General features: G+C 36.4%; 1 protein-coding gene across 2 annotated transcripts in view; it reads right to left on the bottom strand.

The window, feature by feature from the left end:
- Window positions 1–21,371, bottom strand: part of epha8 (eph receptor A8) — a 101,147-nt gene that overhangs the window by 52,579 nt on the left and 27,197 nt on the right. For both annotated transcript variants that reach the window (XM_077204043.1, XM_077204044.1), the window contains exon 3: window positions 12,834–12,898. In XM_077204043.1, coding sequence (XP_077060158.1) covers window positions 12,834–12,898 — 65 coding nt within the window. The remainder of the gene's footprint in view (window positions 1–12,833; window positions 12,899–21,371) is intronic.

Here is a 21,371-nt window from a genome sequence, read left to right as displayed (position 1 = left end):
GAGTAAAGCGCACAGCGCGTTTATATATTCAGCGTCTCTCTCAGCAATGTGGGTTGGGAAGTTCGTTAACAGTATACCGATATCAAAAAGGCATATATATATATATGCACACACACATATATATACATTATATATATATAATATTTTTAATATTTTGCATTATTTTTGTATTTTTTCGTTTTAATTTTAATTTTAGTTAACGTTTTAGTTATTTTGTTGTGTCATATATATATATATATATATATATATTCTTTTTTTTAAATGTCAATATAGTTTTTAATCATTTTTCATATTTCAGTTTTAGTTATTGATAACGCTTTATTTTAAGTTGACGTAGTTACATGTTACTACATGTACTTACTATAGTAATGTATATGTACTACATGTACTATGTATAGTAATTATGTTAGCACAATATAGTACGTACTTAATTATTATATTATCCAGTACTTATTTGAGTAAGTACAATGTAACTGCATCACCTTAAAATAAAGTGTAACTTAATTATTTTAGTACATCAAGTTAAACTACATGAAAACCAGAAATGTTTCTTTGACAAGTAGCTCAAATTATATTTTTGTTATGGTTTTGGTTTCAGTTATGGTTTTAGTTTTATTATAATAACCCTGGTGTTGACCCCCTTCAAAATGACCCGTTTGAAGCTTAACCCAGGGTTAAAAGTGGCATGACAGGGATAAGAATAGTGTGAAAAGCCATAAATACAACTGGTGAGGAAATAAAAGAAAAAGTCAGAGAATAGTCTTGTCTCAGTTCTCGGTGATCCAATTTCAGATTAGCAGCTAGGATGAGAAAATCCTTTGAATCTTGTTTGACAAAAGCAACAGAACGACTGGCCATCCTGGGGTGGAATTTGCAGTGACACAATCATGTAGCATCAAGGCAGAAGCTTAATCTTGGAAACGTCCCCCACCCGCGCCGCTCAAGTGTGAGAAATCTTGATTTGAATTGAATTCTCTGCCTGCTAATTGGAATACAGTCTTTGACAGTGATAACCTTTGTGGAACGGGCCTGTTAATTGTGTGTGTCGGCCTCACGCTAACACACAGAGTTATGCTCCATCCAGAGCCTTACGGGGTTAACAACATCTCCCTCTGTAAACATCATTCATTGTTAACAAATGTGTCCGGCACTTCAGAGCAAAGTCCAATAAACTGAGCCAAGCAAGAGCACAGAATACAGACATTTTACACGGCTTTCAATGTCTGAAGAATGACTGAACTATGTAATATTCTACTGAAATGTCAACATATACATAGGTACATCAAAAATAAGGCTCTGTTTACACCTGCTATTGAGATGCGTTTTGGTCGATCGGATGACAAATAGACAATGTTTTATACATGTGTAAACGGGGTCTAAAACGTTTTGAGCTTGTCTACTTTTGTCCACTTCAGAGATTGTCAGAGCAGAAACGAAAGCTGCTGCTCTCCGTGTTTTTCAGCCGTCTCCGGGCACGTTCATTTATAAATTGTGCGAGTTTATTTTGTCCATTAGATCGAAAGATCTAGAAAAAAAACATACATTTACTAGCCCATAGACCCTCTCCTCGAAGAAATCAGGACAGAATCGGTTGAAAGTGGACAAAAGAGACGGATTAAAACACCAGGTGTAAATGGGTGTGTGTCTCCCTCATCTAAGTTGATCCAATCGTTTAAAATGCATCTTAAGTTTCTCAGATTTGCCAAATGTATAATAAATTCTGCAAGCAAAGCCTCATTTTGAACAAATTCTTACAAAAAACAAATGATTTAAGCTGCTATCCTCATTCAGTTTATAGCTTTATATTCATATTGTATGTCAACAATTGACCCATTTTGGTTTTGATTTTATTCCTCCTAATGATTTTTAGGGGAAACATCTGAGACACATTTACTGATATCTCCAATAAGTCTCTTGAGCTATGAAAAAGCAATACAATGCTCCTCTGAGACGTCTTCACTGGCGCCTGATATAATGCTCTTGTACAAACACATTCTCTTGACACCAAATATCCACCAACATTTTGGACTCTGCAAAGTATTTGTTCAAGACCTTTGCTTTTCCTTCACTACTTCAGAGGTGATGAAATCTCAGTATTTATTCAAGCGCCTGTGGTCCCGAGGAGAGAGCGAAGACATCGTGCTCTTCTTAATAAGATGAAGCTGTTCCAGGTAGATAATCAGACGGCTTGTGAATGTAATTACTCCAAAACTATGCTGAGAAGCACCATTAAACCATCAAAACTATGAGAACCCCACAGATGTGTGTTCAGAATATTATACAGTATATGTAGAAAAATCACATATAAACACCGCATATAAACACCCTAGCAACCACCTAGAATATCCTAGCAACCATCCAGAATATCAGTCTGTTTTTTTCTTCTTCTGATAGATGGCATTGCCTTCGAATCAAAATTTAAATGTTTACCAACCTTTGGGAATTATGAAATATTTATAAAACATTTTTAAAAACAGAGTTTGTAAATTAAGAAAATGATATAATATGAATCCAATAATGTAATTCATAACAAATTGAAGTACAATTTTCATTTTACATACAATTTTTTCATATGATTTGTCCTTAGTCATATAATACTTAACAATTTATAATTATTTATTTCTTATTTAATATGAATGCTGGACACATATTTACCTACATTCATTTACTTTCCTCGGAAACACTTTACATTAAGGTTCATTAGTTAACTATACCTTAGTTAACGACATAAGAATGAACAATACTTCTACAGCAGTTAATGCAGTGGGAATTAACATGAACACCTGTATTTTTATTAACTAACATTAACAAAGATTAAAAAAATACTGTAACAAATGTATTGTTCATTGTTAGTTAATACATGAACTAATGAACCTTATTGTAAAGTGTTACCCTTTCTTCTAATGCATCAAGTTGGCAGTTTGGCACCCCAGTGTTTTCCTGTCCCTTTGCGAACATGAATACGGCATGATGCAATCATTGCACGTCTGTGACCGCGAAACACGCATGACCGTTCGGACCGCGTTCAGTAATGCTGTGAATCCATGCGACAGCGCAGGATGACATCTCTCCACATCTCTCCACATCTCCAGACGGGTAACGGGGGAATGGGCGGACATCTGGATGCATCCATATCATCTCCCTCTCAAAGTCCATTTGTCATTGTCTCTGTCTGTCTTATCACTGCTATCGATTGAGGTGGGTGGGCGAAAAAAATGAGGTGGGTGTCAATAGATGTGTCATGGCAAACATGAGGCAGATAGGAACATAATGAAGCCATCGGACAGCAGCTGTCAGGGCCTGAGTGATTTGGCTCAGTGACAGCCGATGGCGACAGGAGCCCTGCAGGAATGTACAGACAGCAGAGATATCTACCAGGGGTCGGCCTGGGGTCACCCGTCTCACTGCCAGCTTGAATTGGACTGTAAAAAGACATCTCACTATGAGTTCATGAAGGGGCATAAATGATTCAGGGCTGGCTGACTGCAGTGGGGATCCATAACAATACATTCAGACACAAACCCTATTCAGAAACAAACCCTGCATCAGCCTTCTATCATTAGTGCCACACTTATGTGTGTAAGCCTGGATTAAATATTTAAGAATATGTCTATCTATCTATCTATCTATCTATCTATCTATCTATCTATCTATCTATCTATCTATCTATCTATCTATCTATCTATCTATCTATCTATCTATCTATCTATCAATCTATCTATCTATCTGTCTATATATCATCAGTCTGTCTGTTTGTCTGTCTATCTATCTATCTATCTATCTATCTATCTATCTATCTATCTATCTATCTATCATATCGTCTGTCTATCTATCTATCTATCTATCTATCTATCTATCTATCTATCTATCTATCTATCTATCTATCATATCATATCGTCTATCTATCTATCTATCTATCTATCTATCTATCTATCTATCTATCTATCTATCTATCTATATATCTATCATATCATATCGTCTGTCTATCTATCTATCTATCTATCTATCTATTTATCTATCTATCTATATATCTATCATATCATATCTCTGTCTGTCTATCTATCTATCTATCTATCTATCTATCTATCTATCTATCTATCTATCTATCTATCTATCTATCTATCTATCTATCTATCTATCTATCTATCTATCTATCTATCTATCTATCATCTGTCTGTCTGTCTACCTATCTATCTATCTCTCTATATATCTATCATATCATATCGTCTGTCTATCTATCTATCTATCTATCTATCTATCTATCTATCTATCTATCTATCTATCTATCTATCTATCTGTCCTTCTGTTTGTCTATCTATCTATCTATCTATCTATCTATCTATCTATCTATCTATCTATCATCTGTCTGTCTGTCTACCTATCTATCTATCTATATATCTATCATATCATATCATATCGTCTGTCTATCTATCTATCTATCTATCTATCTATCTATCTATCTATCTATCTATCTATCTATCTATCTATCTATCCATCTATCTATCTATCTATCTATCTATCTATCTATCTATCTATCTATCATTGGTCTGTCTGTCTGTCTGTCTATCTTTCTATCTATCTATCTATCTATCTATCTATCTATCTATCTATCTATCTATCTATCTATCTATCTATCTATCTATCTATCTATCTATCTATCATTGGTCTGTGTGTCTGTCTGTCTGTCTGTCTGTCTATCTATCTATCTATCTATCATTGGTCTGTCTGTCTGTCTGTCTGTCTGTCTGTCTATCTATCTATCTAGATATGTAGCATGAATATAGAATAATCTATTGAGAAAATGAATTACATTCATACATATTCATTCAGAATTAAATTAAGAAGTCTTTTAAGTTACGATTCAAATCCTGCATTTGAATTAAGGCAGAAAACATGATGCAGAATTACTAAATGAATTTGAATACAGCAGTTCCCATTCATTCAGTGTGCAGAAATGTCCTTAGAGCTTCAACCTGATGTCTCACTGTACACTAGTCTGAATTTGTCCTGCACTTTCGCAGTAACCCCAGTCAGAGCACAGGTTATGGACACTTGTGGCCCTGCTGTACTGCTCTCTGAGAACTGGTAAATCATATTCCTCCGAAGCTGGAGTGAAAGAGTGGATCCTGTCTTTCATGACAGATCTTCAGGCCTTCTGTTTGTTCCAGCCGGTGCAAGGTGACTCCAGGGGCCCTATTTTAACGATCTGAAACGCAAGTGTCAAAGCGCAAAGCGCAAATAACTTTGTGGGCGGATCCCGGCACTGTTGCTATTTTCCCGGCGGGATAAATGCCTCTTGCGCCTGGTGCAAATCTAAAAGGGGTTGGTCTGAAGTAGCTTCATTATTCATAGGTGTGGTTTGGGTGTTACAGGAAACAAACCAATAAGAGCTTTATATCACATTCCCTTTAAGAGCATGATGAACGAGGTGCGCTTGTTCCATGGCGCAATACTATTATAACGGCGCATTTACCAGGCGCGCTTCAGAACCGGTTCACAGCCGAGGAGATCGATGCTCTCGCCAGGGCCGTAAAAAAGAAAGAGAAGTGACATTATGGAATGGACAAACCCACCCAAAGTAGCTTCGGTTAAACATGCATATAATAATTTGGGTAAATGTGTAAGTTTTATGCCTATTTTCCCCATCTGCATCTGTGTAGATGAGAGAATCATCTACAGTGTAGGCGCGTTGTTCACACTCTGTATTATGGCCAAGCATGCGCGCTTAAAATAGCATCTGAATGTACGCGCAACGCGCCATTGACTTTAGACTAGTTTTTTTCTGGTCAGTGGCGCAATTGTTTTATAGAACAACAAAATTGCATGAGGGAAAGGTTGCGCCAGAACACGCATCCTCTTTGCGCTGAACCGCCCCGGGGGGCGCAAGTGTATTTCTTAGTTAACCGACGTGTGTCTGTGGAGGGAAAAGTCCGCTTTGCGCGGGTGCAAAATAGGAATGATACATGCGTCAGTGTACAAAGTAATTTGCGCCGGGTGCAAGATAGGGGCCCAGGTGTTCACAGCTAGTCAACACTTTTCTCAAGAACCACAGCAACATGTGCAGCTGTTAGCTGGATGCTCGAAACTCAAGCACGTTCGGGATATGTAGCACTTAAACGACAGCTGTAATTGCTCATGTTACAGTTCAGCAGTTTGTCATAGTTTCAGAAGATGCAACAATGAGCAAATCTAAAACTTGTCTTTTCCAGTTATGATACATTTCTTATCAACACAAGCCAATTAACCTCCTATTTAATCAGCTTTGACATCCAGGGGCCACAAGCAAGGTTATCAAAAGCTCAACTGTATATTTACATTTTCTGAAGTAAATGTGAGAGATGCTTGCCACAATAGTGGGGTGTTCTGAGTGGTCGCCAAGGTGTTGCTAGGTGGTTGTTTGAGGGGGTTGCCAGTGTGCTGTTACGCTAATGCTAGGGTGTTTGCTGGAAGTGTGGATGGATGGATGGATGATTATTTGTGTTTTTCATAAGCAGATACATCGCATGTGGAGCGAACTATGCATAGATAACTCTGAACAATAAGAGGACAGTTTTACTCACATGTGATTTGCATGAAAACATTTTGGCACGCTTTGAAATGTTGCCTTGTGAAAGTAAACCGAACCAAGAGGAAACTGCAACATTGTAACAAATTAACTCCCTGTTTCGGAACAAAGCAAATGATCTACATGTCTGAAAATGCCCTACAGTAAGTGTTGTGTTGTTAAGTAGAAAAAAACTGTACAATTTACAACGGTATTATATGCACCATAGTGAGGGAACATGCAGGTATTCTCTCTTGACTGGCTGATCTTTGCTCCTCCTACATTCATGTCACTGAAGTGGCCAAATCCAGTGAGTATCACTTCTATTTTACCTGGCCTGATCCACGTGTATAACCCTGGGTTATACACATACAATAGGAGTGAACTGCACACACAAGAGTAGGTTAAAAAGCGCAACATTTCTTCATTTTTCAGTCCATGTCAGCTCCTCATCACTCCTTTCTGCTCTATGCTTGCACAACTTCCATAAGCCTCCTACTTGCATGAGGGAACGTGATGGATTTCATAGTCAAGGTGCTGGTTTAATCCAATTTTAATCCATCTCCCCGGGCCGGAGTTTGAGATGGCTTTTATTCCTTTTGTCAGGTTACTGCTGAGAATGCAGCCCATTCTCATTTCCCATTCATACTTATGTGTACAAAAGAGTCATGTGCACACAAAAACCTATCAAAATATATGCAATAATTTAAGATGTGATAGTGCAAGCTATCAAAAGCAAATATGTAATATATATATATATATATATATATATATATATATATATATATATATATATGCTGTCAATCAATTAAAAATATTAATTAATTAATCACACTTTGTTCTGCACCTAACATTAAAGTTTTTATATTGTAATAATTTCACATTTAATCGCCAAATTAATGTAGAAACAATATAAAAACCAGTAGCCTATATTTTAAATATTTGTTTAATGGCATCTTTTTATGAAAGAAGGTCAGTATCAGATGTCTCTATGAAATAGAGATGAGATAGAGAATGAAATTCTCAATTTTAGCCATTATAGCCATTCAGCATTACAGTAAAATTAAAAGCTATCCATTTGAAAATTTATCAGGCTTTAAAAAAATATAAAACTTTTTTTTAAAAACTTAAAACAAGCTTCACATAAATCCATTGCACTTTATTGTGTTTCTCTGTGCTGTTATGATTACAGATGTGAAGCTATTCTTTTATATCTAGACTTTTTTTTAGAACTATATCTTTATTGTTATCATCCTTGTTGTGAAGTTGCCTTTAGTCTACAGTGCAATTCATGAAATCCCACAGCGTAATGCACAGACAGCTTTACATATTGCATGTCTATCAGGAGCACTGTCACTATAGAGGTATTCATGTAATCAAATGCAATCCTCACTGTTAAAATCATTCCGATAACAACACATTCTTGCCTTTGACTAAAATCATAGCTATAAAATAAGGCAGATAAAGTGAGATATGACAAGCTTCCAGACCTCCCAGGAGCCACGACAGAGATATAAATGAGAAGTGTCGAGCAGCTGTCAGAGAGAGCACAATATAGTATTTGTTACTATCATGAGTGAGATAAAACTTCATGATAGTCAAACTCCTGCTTCTAAATATGATATGATTAGTAGTCTATCATTTATAGAATAAGTCAGAGAAAGTAAACTTCAATCTGGTCTAAATCTAATCCAGTCTAAACAAGCATTAACTCCAACATATATGATAAGGCACATGACAGATTTGCTGTAACCATATGCTACATTTTCTTATAGCTGTGCTCAGTGAGTGTGTAAAGCGACCTTTACACAGAGTTGCAGAATTCCTCCTCGCGTGACACAATCTGCCACGGAAAACGTTTTATCATCAAACCTACGAGACACTCACTGCGCGCCGGCCCCTCCGCTGTGACAGGGAACACGTCACAAGCATAAAAACGTCAAATATGAAGTCTAATCTCTTTGTGCTCTGCTCTTTTCTGCCCCAGACGGTAACATGCATTGTGTGTCGCGCCACACATCGCCGAAGTCACGTAGCATTCACAGGAAGACTGAATTTTAAAGAAATGGAAGTGCCGAATCCTCGAAAAAGACGAATGGATATAGAGGAAAGTGTCCATGCAGCAAATCCTTTTGTAAATGGGAATCAGGGGCAGAAAGCGGGCTGAAGTATTTAATCCATCAATAGCGATTCCAGCAGACAGCGGCGTGCGTTTTAACATGAGGGTCAGGCCTGTGACTACCAAACAAACTGTATTTACCATCTACGTGATCCGCATGTATTTTGTTTGGACCAACAACAGGAACTGTGTGTGGAATAATGTATCGCTCAGGACTCTGATGTACAGATGTTACTCCATGGAGGTCTCAACATGGTCTCAGATGTTTCACCGAAAATACTTTTTGAGAGATTGAAGTAGAAACAAATGAGACAATTGTTGGCATACTGGAAGATTATAGAACTATAGAATGTCCCAGGCCATTTAGTCTTTTTGAATTTGATGAGAAATATTTGAGATCAATTAAAAGTCAAAGATCTCAATACAATCCCTTTATTTTTATATTTACGAATATTTCTCAACAAATTCATTCAAGACTGATCTTGAATGAATTACTGACGAATTACTTATCTGATTACTGACGAAAACTCTTTAATATCTCAATTGGTTTTTGAAAAAAAAAGTCCATCTATCCGTCCATCCATCCTTCCATCCATCCATCCATCCATCCATCCATCCATCCATCCATCCATCCATCCATCCATCCATCCATCAGCCCATCTATCTATCTATCTATCTATCTATCTATCTATCTATCTATCTATCTATCTATCTATCTATCTATCTATCTATCTATCTATCTATCTATCCGTCCATCTGTGTATCTGTCTATCCATCCATCCATGCATCCATTAATCCATCCATCCATCTAATGGTCTATCTGTCTGTCTATTTATCTATCATCCATCTGTCCAGCCAGCCATCCATCCATCCATCCATCCATTGGTTGGTCTGTCTGTCTCTTTATCCATCCATCCATCCATCCATCCATCCATCCATCCATCCATCCACCCATCCAGAGCAATCTGTTTAAATGGAGAACAAATGGAGAAGTCTCCTGTTTCCCATTAGCCAATATATCAAAATCTTCAATCAAAAGTCTGAGATCCTAATATGAAGAATTTGGTATCTTGACAAATCTGAGCACACTTTCTATAGGAGGTGCATATGAATTTAGTGAGGTCTTTTTCTAAACAAACAAAAAAAGCTTTAAAAAAAACAGGCTTCATTTGCTCTACAAATTTGCTGTCCAGCATATGAGACATATGAGATATTAAAAACATTTCATTTGTTACTTTACTTTCCTATTGGCTGAATTTGCGAGTCAACAGATCTGAAGTTGAATGCACATTAAAAAAATAAAGTACAGCTATTAGAGAAGCAAACAGGAGTTTATGGGCAGGGAGCGTTGCGGTGTGTAAATGAGATGCATTTGTCGTGGCTCATTTCAGTGGGGACCGACACAGTCAAATCAGACAGGGACACTAACTAATGCAGAGCTGTTAAAGTACGCCGCTAATTTTAGCAAGCTGTCAAGTAATAATTGGGGAGGAGGTGTTTGCTGTGCCAGTGTGAATATGCACACTAACATAATGTATTTGTGGAAATTATTTTTACAGTTGAGAGAGGAAGAAATAACTGCTTCTTCCCACAGGAGGCGGTTTAATCGCTGTTCCAGGTCTTCTGTGTTTATGTGACTGAGTGGATGCGAGCGAAAAGCGGTGGCAAAGTTCAAGTAAATAGTTTGCATTATTCGTTGAGAATACATTTAACAAACAGTAATTAGAGGGCAAACGCATATGGGGACGCTCGTTATCTGGCAGTTTTACTGCGTAACTGCTTGTTGACTTGCATTGAAAGCGCACTTCAGTGAATTATGTATGTCCCATTTTCTACTTTTCAGGTCGTAGTAAATGCGCTCTCTGTAAGAGAGTAAATCCATTTCATTTGTGCACCTTTATGACTGTTCAATATTTCAGAAACTTTCTCTCTCTTGCGCTTTCCCTCTCACCAAGGATACAAATTAAACATAATTTAAAGTAAAAATAGGCTTTGGTGAGTAACTTTATTAGCAGCTGCAACATAATATATGGTTTAAATTGAACTGTAAAAATTACATTGAGCCATACTGATATTGTATATACAGTATATACACTACCGTACAAAAGTTTGGGATCAGTAAGATTTATTAATGCTTTTTAAAAAGGTCTCTTCTGTCCAGCAAAGCTGCATTTATTTGATCATAAATACAGAAAAAAACTGTAATATTGTGAAATGTGATTACAATTTAAAATAACTTTTTTTCTATTTTAATATATTTTAAAATGTAATTTATTCCTGTGATCAAAGCTGAATTTTCAGCATCATTACTCCAGTCTTCAGTGTCACATGATCCTTCAGAAATCATGAAACATTTCTTATTATTGCTGAAAACAGTTGTGCTGCTTTGTATTTTTGTACAAAACATGATTCCACAATTATTTTATTAATAGAAAGTTCAAATGCACAGCTTTTATTTGAAATATACATCTTTTGAAATATTTCTATGTCTTTACTGCCAATTTTGATCAATTTAATGCATCTTTTAATGAAAGTAAAACAAATGTATTGACCCCAAACTTTTGACAGTATTTCTGACCTCAAACTATTACAGTAATATAATATAATATAATATAATATAATATAATATAATATAATAGAACATTAAAATATAAATGATAAAATAAAGCAGTCACAACATGGCGTCTTGTCAACCAAAGTTCGAATTTGGTCCAGATCATTTTCTGATCTTGATAACCTGAAGTATTAAAGTCATGCAATGTTTTTTTTCTACACAAATTCTACCTCAAACTTGTGTCTTGTTTAAAAGAGATGTGATTTTAGTTTTCCGAGCAAACAAACATACAATTTTGGCCTTGTATCCAGTAGTCCCATCACCCAATATAGTTACTGAAGGAGGAACATAAGCCATAACAGACCAGAATATCACAGAAACCACCCAGAACTATCTCCAGATAACTATCCACAACACACTACCATCATGGAGGAGACGTTTGCACAGGCAAGCACTCAAGACGGAATTATTTACAACATAAATGCACAAATAACCCTTTTCATATTCTGTTGAAAGACTTTGATTTGAGGAGTTTACTTGCACTCCACCACAGTTAAACACGTGAGCCCATAACGGAGGGATTGTTCCAGTACATCAGTGGTGGTTTGGTTATTGTCGGCGCGTCACACTAAGGGACATCACTCCAGCATCAGACTCTGACAGAATACCTCGCTAATTGTGACAGTTCAACGCTTAGATCACTTTGTGCGCTGTTAATTCAATACCCCATGCATCATTTTCTCCATTAGAATATGCAAATGCAGCCAACTCTGAACATCGCCTTCCTTTTTTCTTCTCCTGGTCTGTCCTCACCGACACACACACACATACCTCTCTCTCTCTCTCTCTCTCTCTCTCTCTCTCTCTCTCTCTCTCTCTCTCTCTCTCTCTCTCTCTCTCTCTCTCTCTCTCTCTTATGGTACAGATGAGAGTGGTTGAATAATGTGTCAAGTGGGACAAAGGAGTTTGGAATTGTTTATGATATAAACACACACACACACACACACACACACACACACACACACACACACACACACACACACACACACACACACACACACACACACACACACACACACACACATATATATATATATATACACACACACACACACACACATAAATTTCCTTTTCCTTATTTCCATATTTGTGGCTTATTTTTGAGTCATTCTGGCCCAATTTAACCTCTTTGTATAAAAAGTTGTTTTATAGGTAAGGCAAATGATAACATTTTGATGAAAAATTACAAAGACCTTTGGAATTATTTATTTATATGCACCAGCTGTTCACAATAAGACCAGTAATGTGAATTAATAAAGTAAATAGGTCATTTTTGATTTCATGCTGACTCAAAATTTGCTTCATGTATCTTCTGTGCCACCGGCTCTAACACTGCTGGACAGTTTTGATAACATAACCTACTCATCATAAAATTATAAACAGTTACAGTGATCGTGCAAAAGCAAAACGACTAAACGAGCCAATCAGAAATCAAACTGGTTTGAGCTGGAGGAGCAAGTTATAAACGATTTCCTCTCAGCATAAATAATGATGCACTTTACTGAAGTAAAAATTCAAAACACATAAATAATAATGAAGAAACAGAATTTTCTTACCCCATGTGAAGGATATGTGAGCCAGCCCCAGTCTCCTGATATTTTGGTTGTGTCCAAGAGATTCACTGTAAATTGAAAATAAAACATGTTACAAAGACATTCAAAATATACATGTACACACACACACACACACACACACACACACACACACACACACACACACACACACACACACACACACACACACACACACACACACACACACACACACACACACACACACACACACACACAACACACACACACACACACACACACACACACTATTTTAAGTGTTTGACAAATAGCTAAGGGCTGAGAAAAGTCAAATAAATTCAAGATCATCTGAAAACAAGAGTTAGTTTGTTTACAGATAATATAGTTTCTCACAAGTAAGTTTATCTCGTTTTAAAGATCTTTTACTTTAGAAACAAAATATTTTTACTTTTAGTAGTGCTGTCAAATCGATAAATTATGATTAATTGCGTCTACATGACATTCTGTAAATATATAATTATACAGTCAAACCAAAATATATTAAGACACCTTCAACATTTCTCACATTATCACAGTTTATTCGCTATATTTTAGAAAATGGTAATAAAATGTGACAAGAACTCAGAGTTATCAAATCAGTTGATATTTCACTGTTTTTTTCCGTCCTTCTGTTAGACTGTCTCACAAATGATTTATGGTGAATAGTTAAATTTAACTACACAATTAGATTAGCCAACCGATTACCAAGCAATGTTTCATTTTGTTCAGTCTGTGGTGTAAAAAGGTTGCATTAGAAATTAAAGAAAAAACACTTCAGCAAAACATGCTCAGGTCAAAGTGTCTGAATAATTTTTGGTCCCAAATTTTATACATGTTACTGGTAGTCACTGTATGAAGATTTTGGGGGGATAATATGTCAGAGTTTACTTTATTTTGCTATCCAAATTTACATAAATGAACTATAGTGTCCTGCACCCACAAATAAAAAAATATAAAAAATGATACATGAATATTTTTTGGTTTGACTGTATATATATACATACAAACTTTTATGTTAGATGCGATTAATCAGAATGAATCGATTTGACAGCACTAATTTATAGATATTTTTACAGCAAAACCACATTTATTTATAGAGCACATTTAAACACTATATAACTTGATCTTGTACAGTGCTGTACAGTGTACAAAGCAGGTCTACAATACAATAAAAACAACAATTACAGGTTTCCAAAAGCTAAAGAATAAAAATACGATTTAAAAGTAGATGTCCAATGAAGACAAATGAAGAAAAATGTCCAAACAAGACAAAAGTACCGATTAAGACATTTCTTTTCGTGTAGTTTCTACAGAAGCAGAAATGTAGCATGATGAAGCATGTCGAGCCGGAGCATTGACACATGCAGTGGGCCGTCCCCAAGGCTTTATTGATGACCAGACACCTAGCCTGTTTTCAGTACGAATCAAGGTCACCATGGAACAAGTTTTTTTTTTTCTCTCTCTCTGTGACTGTATCCGAGGGCCAAATCATGCTAGATTTCTTTCCCAGATAAACACGGTAAACTGTATCTTCCTGCTCCCATCCATCTGGGAAACACGAGAGGTGGTGCGCGTCTGGCCCTGAGCTGCCGGCGGGACACTTGAAGCGGGAAGCTGTGACAGATGTGCACATCTGTGTGGAGAAGGAGTCGGCGTGAGACGTGCACCTGACCCAGTTTTACCCCCCATAAGCCCAGAGACCCTGAATCCTGCTTTACATTCACTGCACCCAACTACCGGTAGTTGGAAATGTGTAAACAAGGAGTCACCTTCAATTTGAAAAAATGCCAGCTGCCACATGGACGTGTCTCGGGTACAGCGCTAACAGATAACACACACCGGCTTCAGCGTCCCATAGGTACCACAAAACAACAAATTAAGCTCGCCGTTGCCTTTGCATTTGGCTTGTTACGTCTATACGCGGCTGCAATGGTGTTTTGAACAATGTTATGGAGGTCACATATGGACAGTGTTGGGTAAGGGGCTGTTTACACGACACCGATTTTAACTAAAAGCGTAAAACTTTTTATGCGTTTTGGCCGTTCGTTTATACAACGACACCGGCGTTTTGGGGTGCCTGAAAACGTAAACTTTTGAAAACGGGTTTTAGAGTGGAAGTTTTTGAAAACGGTCTCTGTGTAAGCAACAAAAACGCGAATCGTACCCTAAAAAAAGTCATTCATTTCTTGCTACTAATTACATCTTCAACAGTATACTTAGATTACTATACTCATTACTCTCTCTAAAAAGTATTGCATTGCTTGTTATTAATAATTGTAACTTTGTAAATCCCATATCAACATTGACCAGTTGAACAATACAGGGCATGAAATTTCTCCTTTTTAAGTCTTTCAAATAAATAATATAAAATTGCATGAATTATTCGGTAACGCTTCATTTTACAGTCCTGTTTCCCATGTACATACTATGTTATTATAGTAATTACAATAACTGGGTAATAACTGGGTAATAACTAGGTAATAACCCTGAACCTATCCCTAAACCTACCCTAAACCCATGTACTTACCTTATATTACCCAGTACTTTCTAGGTAAGTACACTGTAAGTACTGTACTGTAAAATGAAGCGTTTCCAATTATTCTTGAACTGAAAAAAGTATTTAAAGGGAGAAGGTTACATTAAATACATACATTCGAACAGTAGACATTATATTTTTATATTATTTTATATAGAACTGTTCTAGTCTATACAGTATTTAATGCAATTACATCAGAAGTTACTGTAATTAAATTACAGAGTAATCTCTTAACTTTTTCATTAATTACTTAGTGATGCATTACACCCAACACTAGATGGGTTATCATTGCGGTCAGGATCAGGGTTGAGCGAGACCTCGATTTTCATGTTAAATGTTAAAGTGCCTCTATTATGTGGATATTACCTTTCATGTAGTATGCAATGTAGCTGTTTTTTTAACATAAAATGTCAGTATGGTTTCAGAGATCAAAGTGCAGATAAATACTGTTATTGTCTCATATACAGCAGACCTGCCTGATGTAGAACAGCACTACTGTCATCACATCTATCCAGACAGCCGTCAAGAGACATTCACACAGACCAGTGGTTTGCTTGACTACAACAGTGTCTGTCATTATACAGTGTATCTTGCCATCTGAAACGCAAATAACAGATTGATCTGTATTTGAGTGAAAAAGTTAACTCCGAACACTTTAGAACACAATTGAAAGCACAAAGACTTTAGATGTTGAAAATGTGAGTCCTCTCGTTCAGCAAAAACATACGTCTACTGTCAAATGGTACAGGTAAAAGTTTGTATTCATTACTTGGCCACTGGAGTCGCCAAAGAGTGACCAAATAAAATTAAAAAATATATATTTTTTGTAATTCTTGCTGGCTAGTTGGGTAATAACACTGAATAAAACTACTCTCTAACTTCTAATGATCTGTATACTATCAATCTACTCTCAATACTACATTATTTGGTAAACAGTATTTCAAAGAATAAAAAAGGAAAACGTGTAAAGTAGAATTTGTCTAAAATCTATGTTCTCGGCATGACACAAGGAATCAACTAAGGCCAGTTTTATTACAATAGCTAAAATTAGCATTTTTGGAAACTTCATTATAACTTTTGACCACAAGGTGGCGCTGCCCCAAAACATTCAGTACCTTCAGGGCACGGTACCGAAGACACATACCCGAACTTTGTTTCTAGCCCTTACAGTTCAAAAGTTTTTAGCATAAAAGTGACAGCAAATATGGACAATTGGTGGTGCTAGATTGATTGAGTTAGAGACTCCAAAATTGCTGTGTTTAAAGTTCAGACTGTCCTCTATCAATGTGCCAAATTTCATTACTTTCCCACAAGCGGTTCTATTACAATAGGTGCCTACAAACCTTCGGTACTTGGCCCCTGATATAAAATGCATTTAAATATAAAATACAGTGCCTTCTCTTCTCTTCTCTGATGACGTGTTCACTGGGGCGGGGCAACCTGTCACTCACATGAGATCCACCAATAGCAAACAACCATCCAATCAATTCCTGATGAACAAAAATCAAGTCCAGCCCTATATTTTTTTTCTTGTTCGAGAAGCCGTTTCACTCGGATATTCGTCACAATAGAGAAGAAAAGACAATCACAAATTCAGTTTCATGCCAACTTTAACAAATGAAACCTTATTGTAAAGTGTTACCAGAAATATAGAATCTGTTGTTTTTGTGCAAGTACGACGAGTAAGGATTGCTGTTATATACAGTACATTAATGCTGCTAAACTTAATCAAACAAAGGGCATTTATTTCGTTTTCTGTCCTTAAAAAGGAATTAAATGCATTAACGTGAATTGACGGCACTAACTAAAGAACCACCCTGTGCATCAGATGAGCTCTTCTTCTTCTTGTATTTTACATGTAAAAGCAGTACATACTCCAGGGAACCTCTCTCACTCCGTTCATTACCAGGTTGACTGCACTTTTTTTTTTGCATTTCTTTTAAATGTCATCACTTTGGTTAATTTTCTACTTAGAGAACGGTTCCAGCTCTCTCTAATCTGTCTTTCTCCATCCCTCGCTCGCAGGGAGCACGTGTTGTAATCAGCAGTATTAGTGCACTCAGTGATTGGACTTCTAATTTAGAAAGGCTGTTCCTGATGAGAGCACTGGGTCAGAAAGTAGGAACAGATGGCCTCTCTCTCTCTCTCTGTCTCTCTCTCTCGCGGTTACAAACGTACAAACGGGTGTTGAGGAGTAACTAACTAAAAGTAGCGGCAGCGCTGCTACTAACTTAACATTTATCAGTAGTGTGACAGTAGAACAGCTGCTTTCAAAACAGAGATGCCAAGAACACACTACAGGACAGAAGCGCTAGCATCTGTGTGTCAACATGTTTCATACACGAGAAGAGCACTGGGAGTGACACTGTGCAAGTTAAATACATTCAGAGGCCATTTTCACAGACTTAAAACTAAGGGTGCCAAGCTTCAGTGTGTGTGTGTAGCATGACAAAACCTCGCTTTTTTGTCACACTGCATTGTGCACATGCAACCTTAAAGCTTAGAAACCTAACAAAAAAATCCATCTGTCTCCTCAAAGTTGGGAATTCTGATTAATTTTAGCAAATGTGTTTGCTATACATATATACATATTGTATAATATATAGTCTTTATAGTATTTTGAAATACCCTAGGACAATACCAGCATAAAAACCTTGTCATTCTCACACACACACACATGCACACACGCGCACCGCACACACATAGTATAGAACATAAATACAATACCTTTTCAAACCATCTCTAAACAGTGATCTAGTTGGTTTGTCTAACCTGATTTGTATTCATCAGAAAAACTAAAAGATGTGAGGAACCAATAATCTTCAAAAAATAAATCTGTTCAGAGTGTGACGTGTATACTGTTTATTACCAATCATTATGTTATCAAAGAAGAACACCATTATTACTGGTCTTCAAAGATAACTGCCAGTTACTTTAATGAATTTATGCCAAGAATGATAAGAGTTTATGCTGATATTGTCAAGAATCTTTTACACACACACACACACACACACACACAAACACACACACACACACACACACACACACACACACACACACACACACACACACACACACACACACACACACACACACACACGCACACACGCACGCACACACATATATATATAAACAAAACAAAATATTGCTCACGATAAATAAATAAATATAAACAAATAAACAAACATACATTACTGTGTATAGTGTCAAAAAGTTATTTTAAATTCTAATATTATTTTACAATATAATTTTTTACTGCATTTTTATCTAATAAATGTAGCCTAGATGAGTATCAGAGACTTCTTTTATAGACAGATCTCACCAAACCCAAACTTCTCAGATGATATAAAAACATAAAATGTCATCCGATAGTTATGTCAAAAGATATTCCCCATGAAAATAATACTAAATACGAATCTGCCAATGCTAATCTCATCGTCCAGCGGTTTAGGCCTCTTACAACAGTCCATTTCAGAAGCCCATGTCACAATTACACATGGAAATGCCTGTCAGCGGTGACAAATGCCTTTCCTCAACAAAAGCATCTCTCCAGAGAATCAGGTGTACACTTTCTAAAATCATTTTTAATCTTTTGCCCCGCCAGAAAATGTAATTTTAAAGTGTCTATCCATCAAAAACAGAAAAGTCCTGCTCTGAAATTTTACAGTTGTGCTCATTCACAAACTGAGACGTCCCGCGGGGCAGTGGTTAACTTCTCCATCTTTTCCTTTTACTTCCTGAAAACTGTTCTCCACTTTGGGTTCTTCTGGTCTCTCAGACCTGAGGATTGATGGAGGGTGAAGCATTGGTCTCAGCGAGGGCAGAATATGTCCAACCAACAGTCTCAGAGCGATTAAGCACAATGCATTTTCGGATAGAAATGTAAAGCTTTTTCAATGAGACAGGAATATTTATTTATATAAATATAAGCGTGTGTGTATATAGTATGTATGAACACACTTCTTCATTTAGAAAGTTAAATATTATTTAAATTAAATTAGTAATGTTTCATTATTGAAAACACTTTGAAGAATGTGTCATTGAAAATAAAATAAAAATAAATACCGAAAAGTAAAAGCACTGGTCTCAGCGAGTGCAGAAAATGTGCCATCAACTGTCGATTAAGCACAATGAATTTTGGGATAGAAATTTAAAGCTTTTCCTAATAAGATGGGAATATTTATAATATTTATCTATACTAAAACCAGCAAAATTTCACTTTTCTCTATACAAATCTGAGTATTATAGCAAAATCCTGAATAATTAAAACATTTTTAAAAATAAAATGACATAAAACGGCATAGGATGAAGCACTGATCTCAGAAAATTCTCCAGCAGAGCGATTAAGAACAATTCATTCCGGGCTAAAAATGTAAAGCTTTTACTAATGAGAGATGTATGCCTTCCTGATGGGAATAGGAACATAATGTTTATCATTAGCATGGAATGTATTTTTAATGAATATGTGTGAATAATACAAACGGGTGAGGAATCAACAAGAGAATTAATATATATATATATATATATATATATATATATATATATATATATATATATATATATATATATATATATATCCATCTTTCTTTGTTTTGCTTTGAATTTTAATTATCCAAAGCACATTTTCAAATGCTCAAAACAAGGTGTAACATTAATGGTGTTTTCTTGTAAGCACTAATAACTAATACTATTGCTTGAGTTAAGGTTAGTGATTTTACAATAAGTATGCAACTCAGACTTGAGTGCAACTCATCTTGCGTGCTGTTACTTTACTTTAACCAAGTGATCAGAATTACAATTTTATTTAAAAGTATTTAGTACGTAGCTTTCTCTTTTTTGCAACTACAATGCTAAGAGCTCAACATATCTTAGGATTAGCAAAATTCTTTTAAACTTGATTTCAAAACCAGCTATCTGTTCCAGATGGAGCGACATCAACAGATGCAGTTTTTCAAAGTACAGATGAAGGTTTTACGATGAATTTTGATAGGCAGGACATCCATATGGCTATAATTCAACAGCTGACTGATTCCATTCAGATCAGTCAAATCACTGATCTATCTCTTCCTCCTTTGCTCTTCTACTCTATGAAAGGAACACACACACACACACACACACACACACGTTTTTTAACTTCCTGGAAAATATAATTATTTCTTCCTTTCTAATTGACCCTTCGCAGGGAGCTTGATTGACAGGTGATCTGACCAACCATACTTCGCCATCCGCCATTTTGTCCGACAAAGCAGTCAGGAGAGTTAGTAGATTAACATGGGAGGATTTGAACTTGAAAAACTGAATATACTGACGCCTTTCCGCGGTTAAAACAACATTCCTTCTTATGTTCATTCATGTTTATTTGATGCTATAAATGAACTAGAAGGAAGAGATGATCGGTTCACGTGCAGCTTTAACTGAGGCTCTGCAGCGATCTGTCACGACACATTAAAGAGCCACAAAACGATATTTATTGTTTAAATTTCTTTTTAAAAATGACCAAATTTGAAAGGTAAGTCTTTGTTTAATATGTTTAATATCAAAAGTAACCGAAAGTAACCTGGTCTGCCCTGTTCGTCAGCGTATTGTCAGTCTCCTCTCTGATCCGCGATGCATTTTTCACTGCGTGAGAACATGGTGTGTGCGTGAGAGCGGCGTAGCTTGTCGGACATAGCAACAGTAACTAAGGGGGGCGGGTCTTTGCGAAGGGTCAATTGGCCATGTTTAAAAATCCACTGAAGGCAAGTTGTATAGAGAATCCAAGTGCAGTTTATTTATCAATTAAACAAAACAAAAACATGGCGTGGCATGAAACAAAAACCATAACATGACGCTTACCGACAGAGATTACAGTGAAATAAAAGTTGACAAGGACACATGGCAAACATGAGGGCTTAAATACACAGACTAATGACAAAGGACACCTGTGAGCAATGAACAGACGATTAACCAATGACAAGACACATGGCAGGATCACATGACAGACATGG

Source organism: Siphateles boraxobius, unplaced genomic scaffold (genome assembly GCF_051911475.1).
Source record: "Siphateles boraxobius isolate OS27281-9 unplaced genomic scaffold, OSU_SipBor_1 5, whole genome shotgun sequence".
Lineage (NCBI taxonomy): Eukaryota > Metazoa > Chordata > Actinopteri > Cypriniformes > Leuciscidae > Siphateles > Siphateles boraxobius.
Note: the sequence above shows the minus strand (reverse complement) of the source record. Positions and strands in the feature narration are given on the sequence as shown.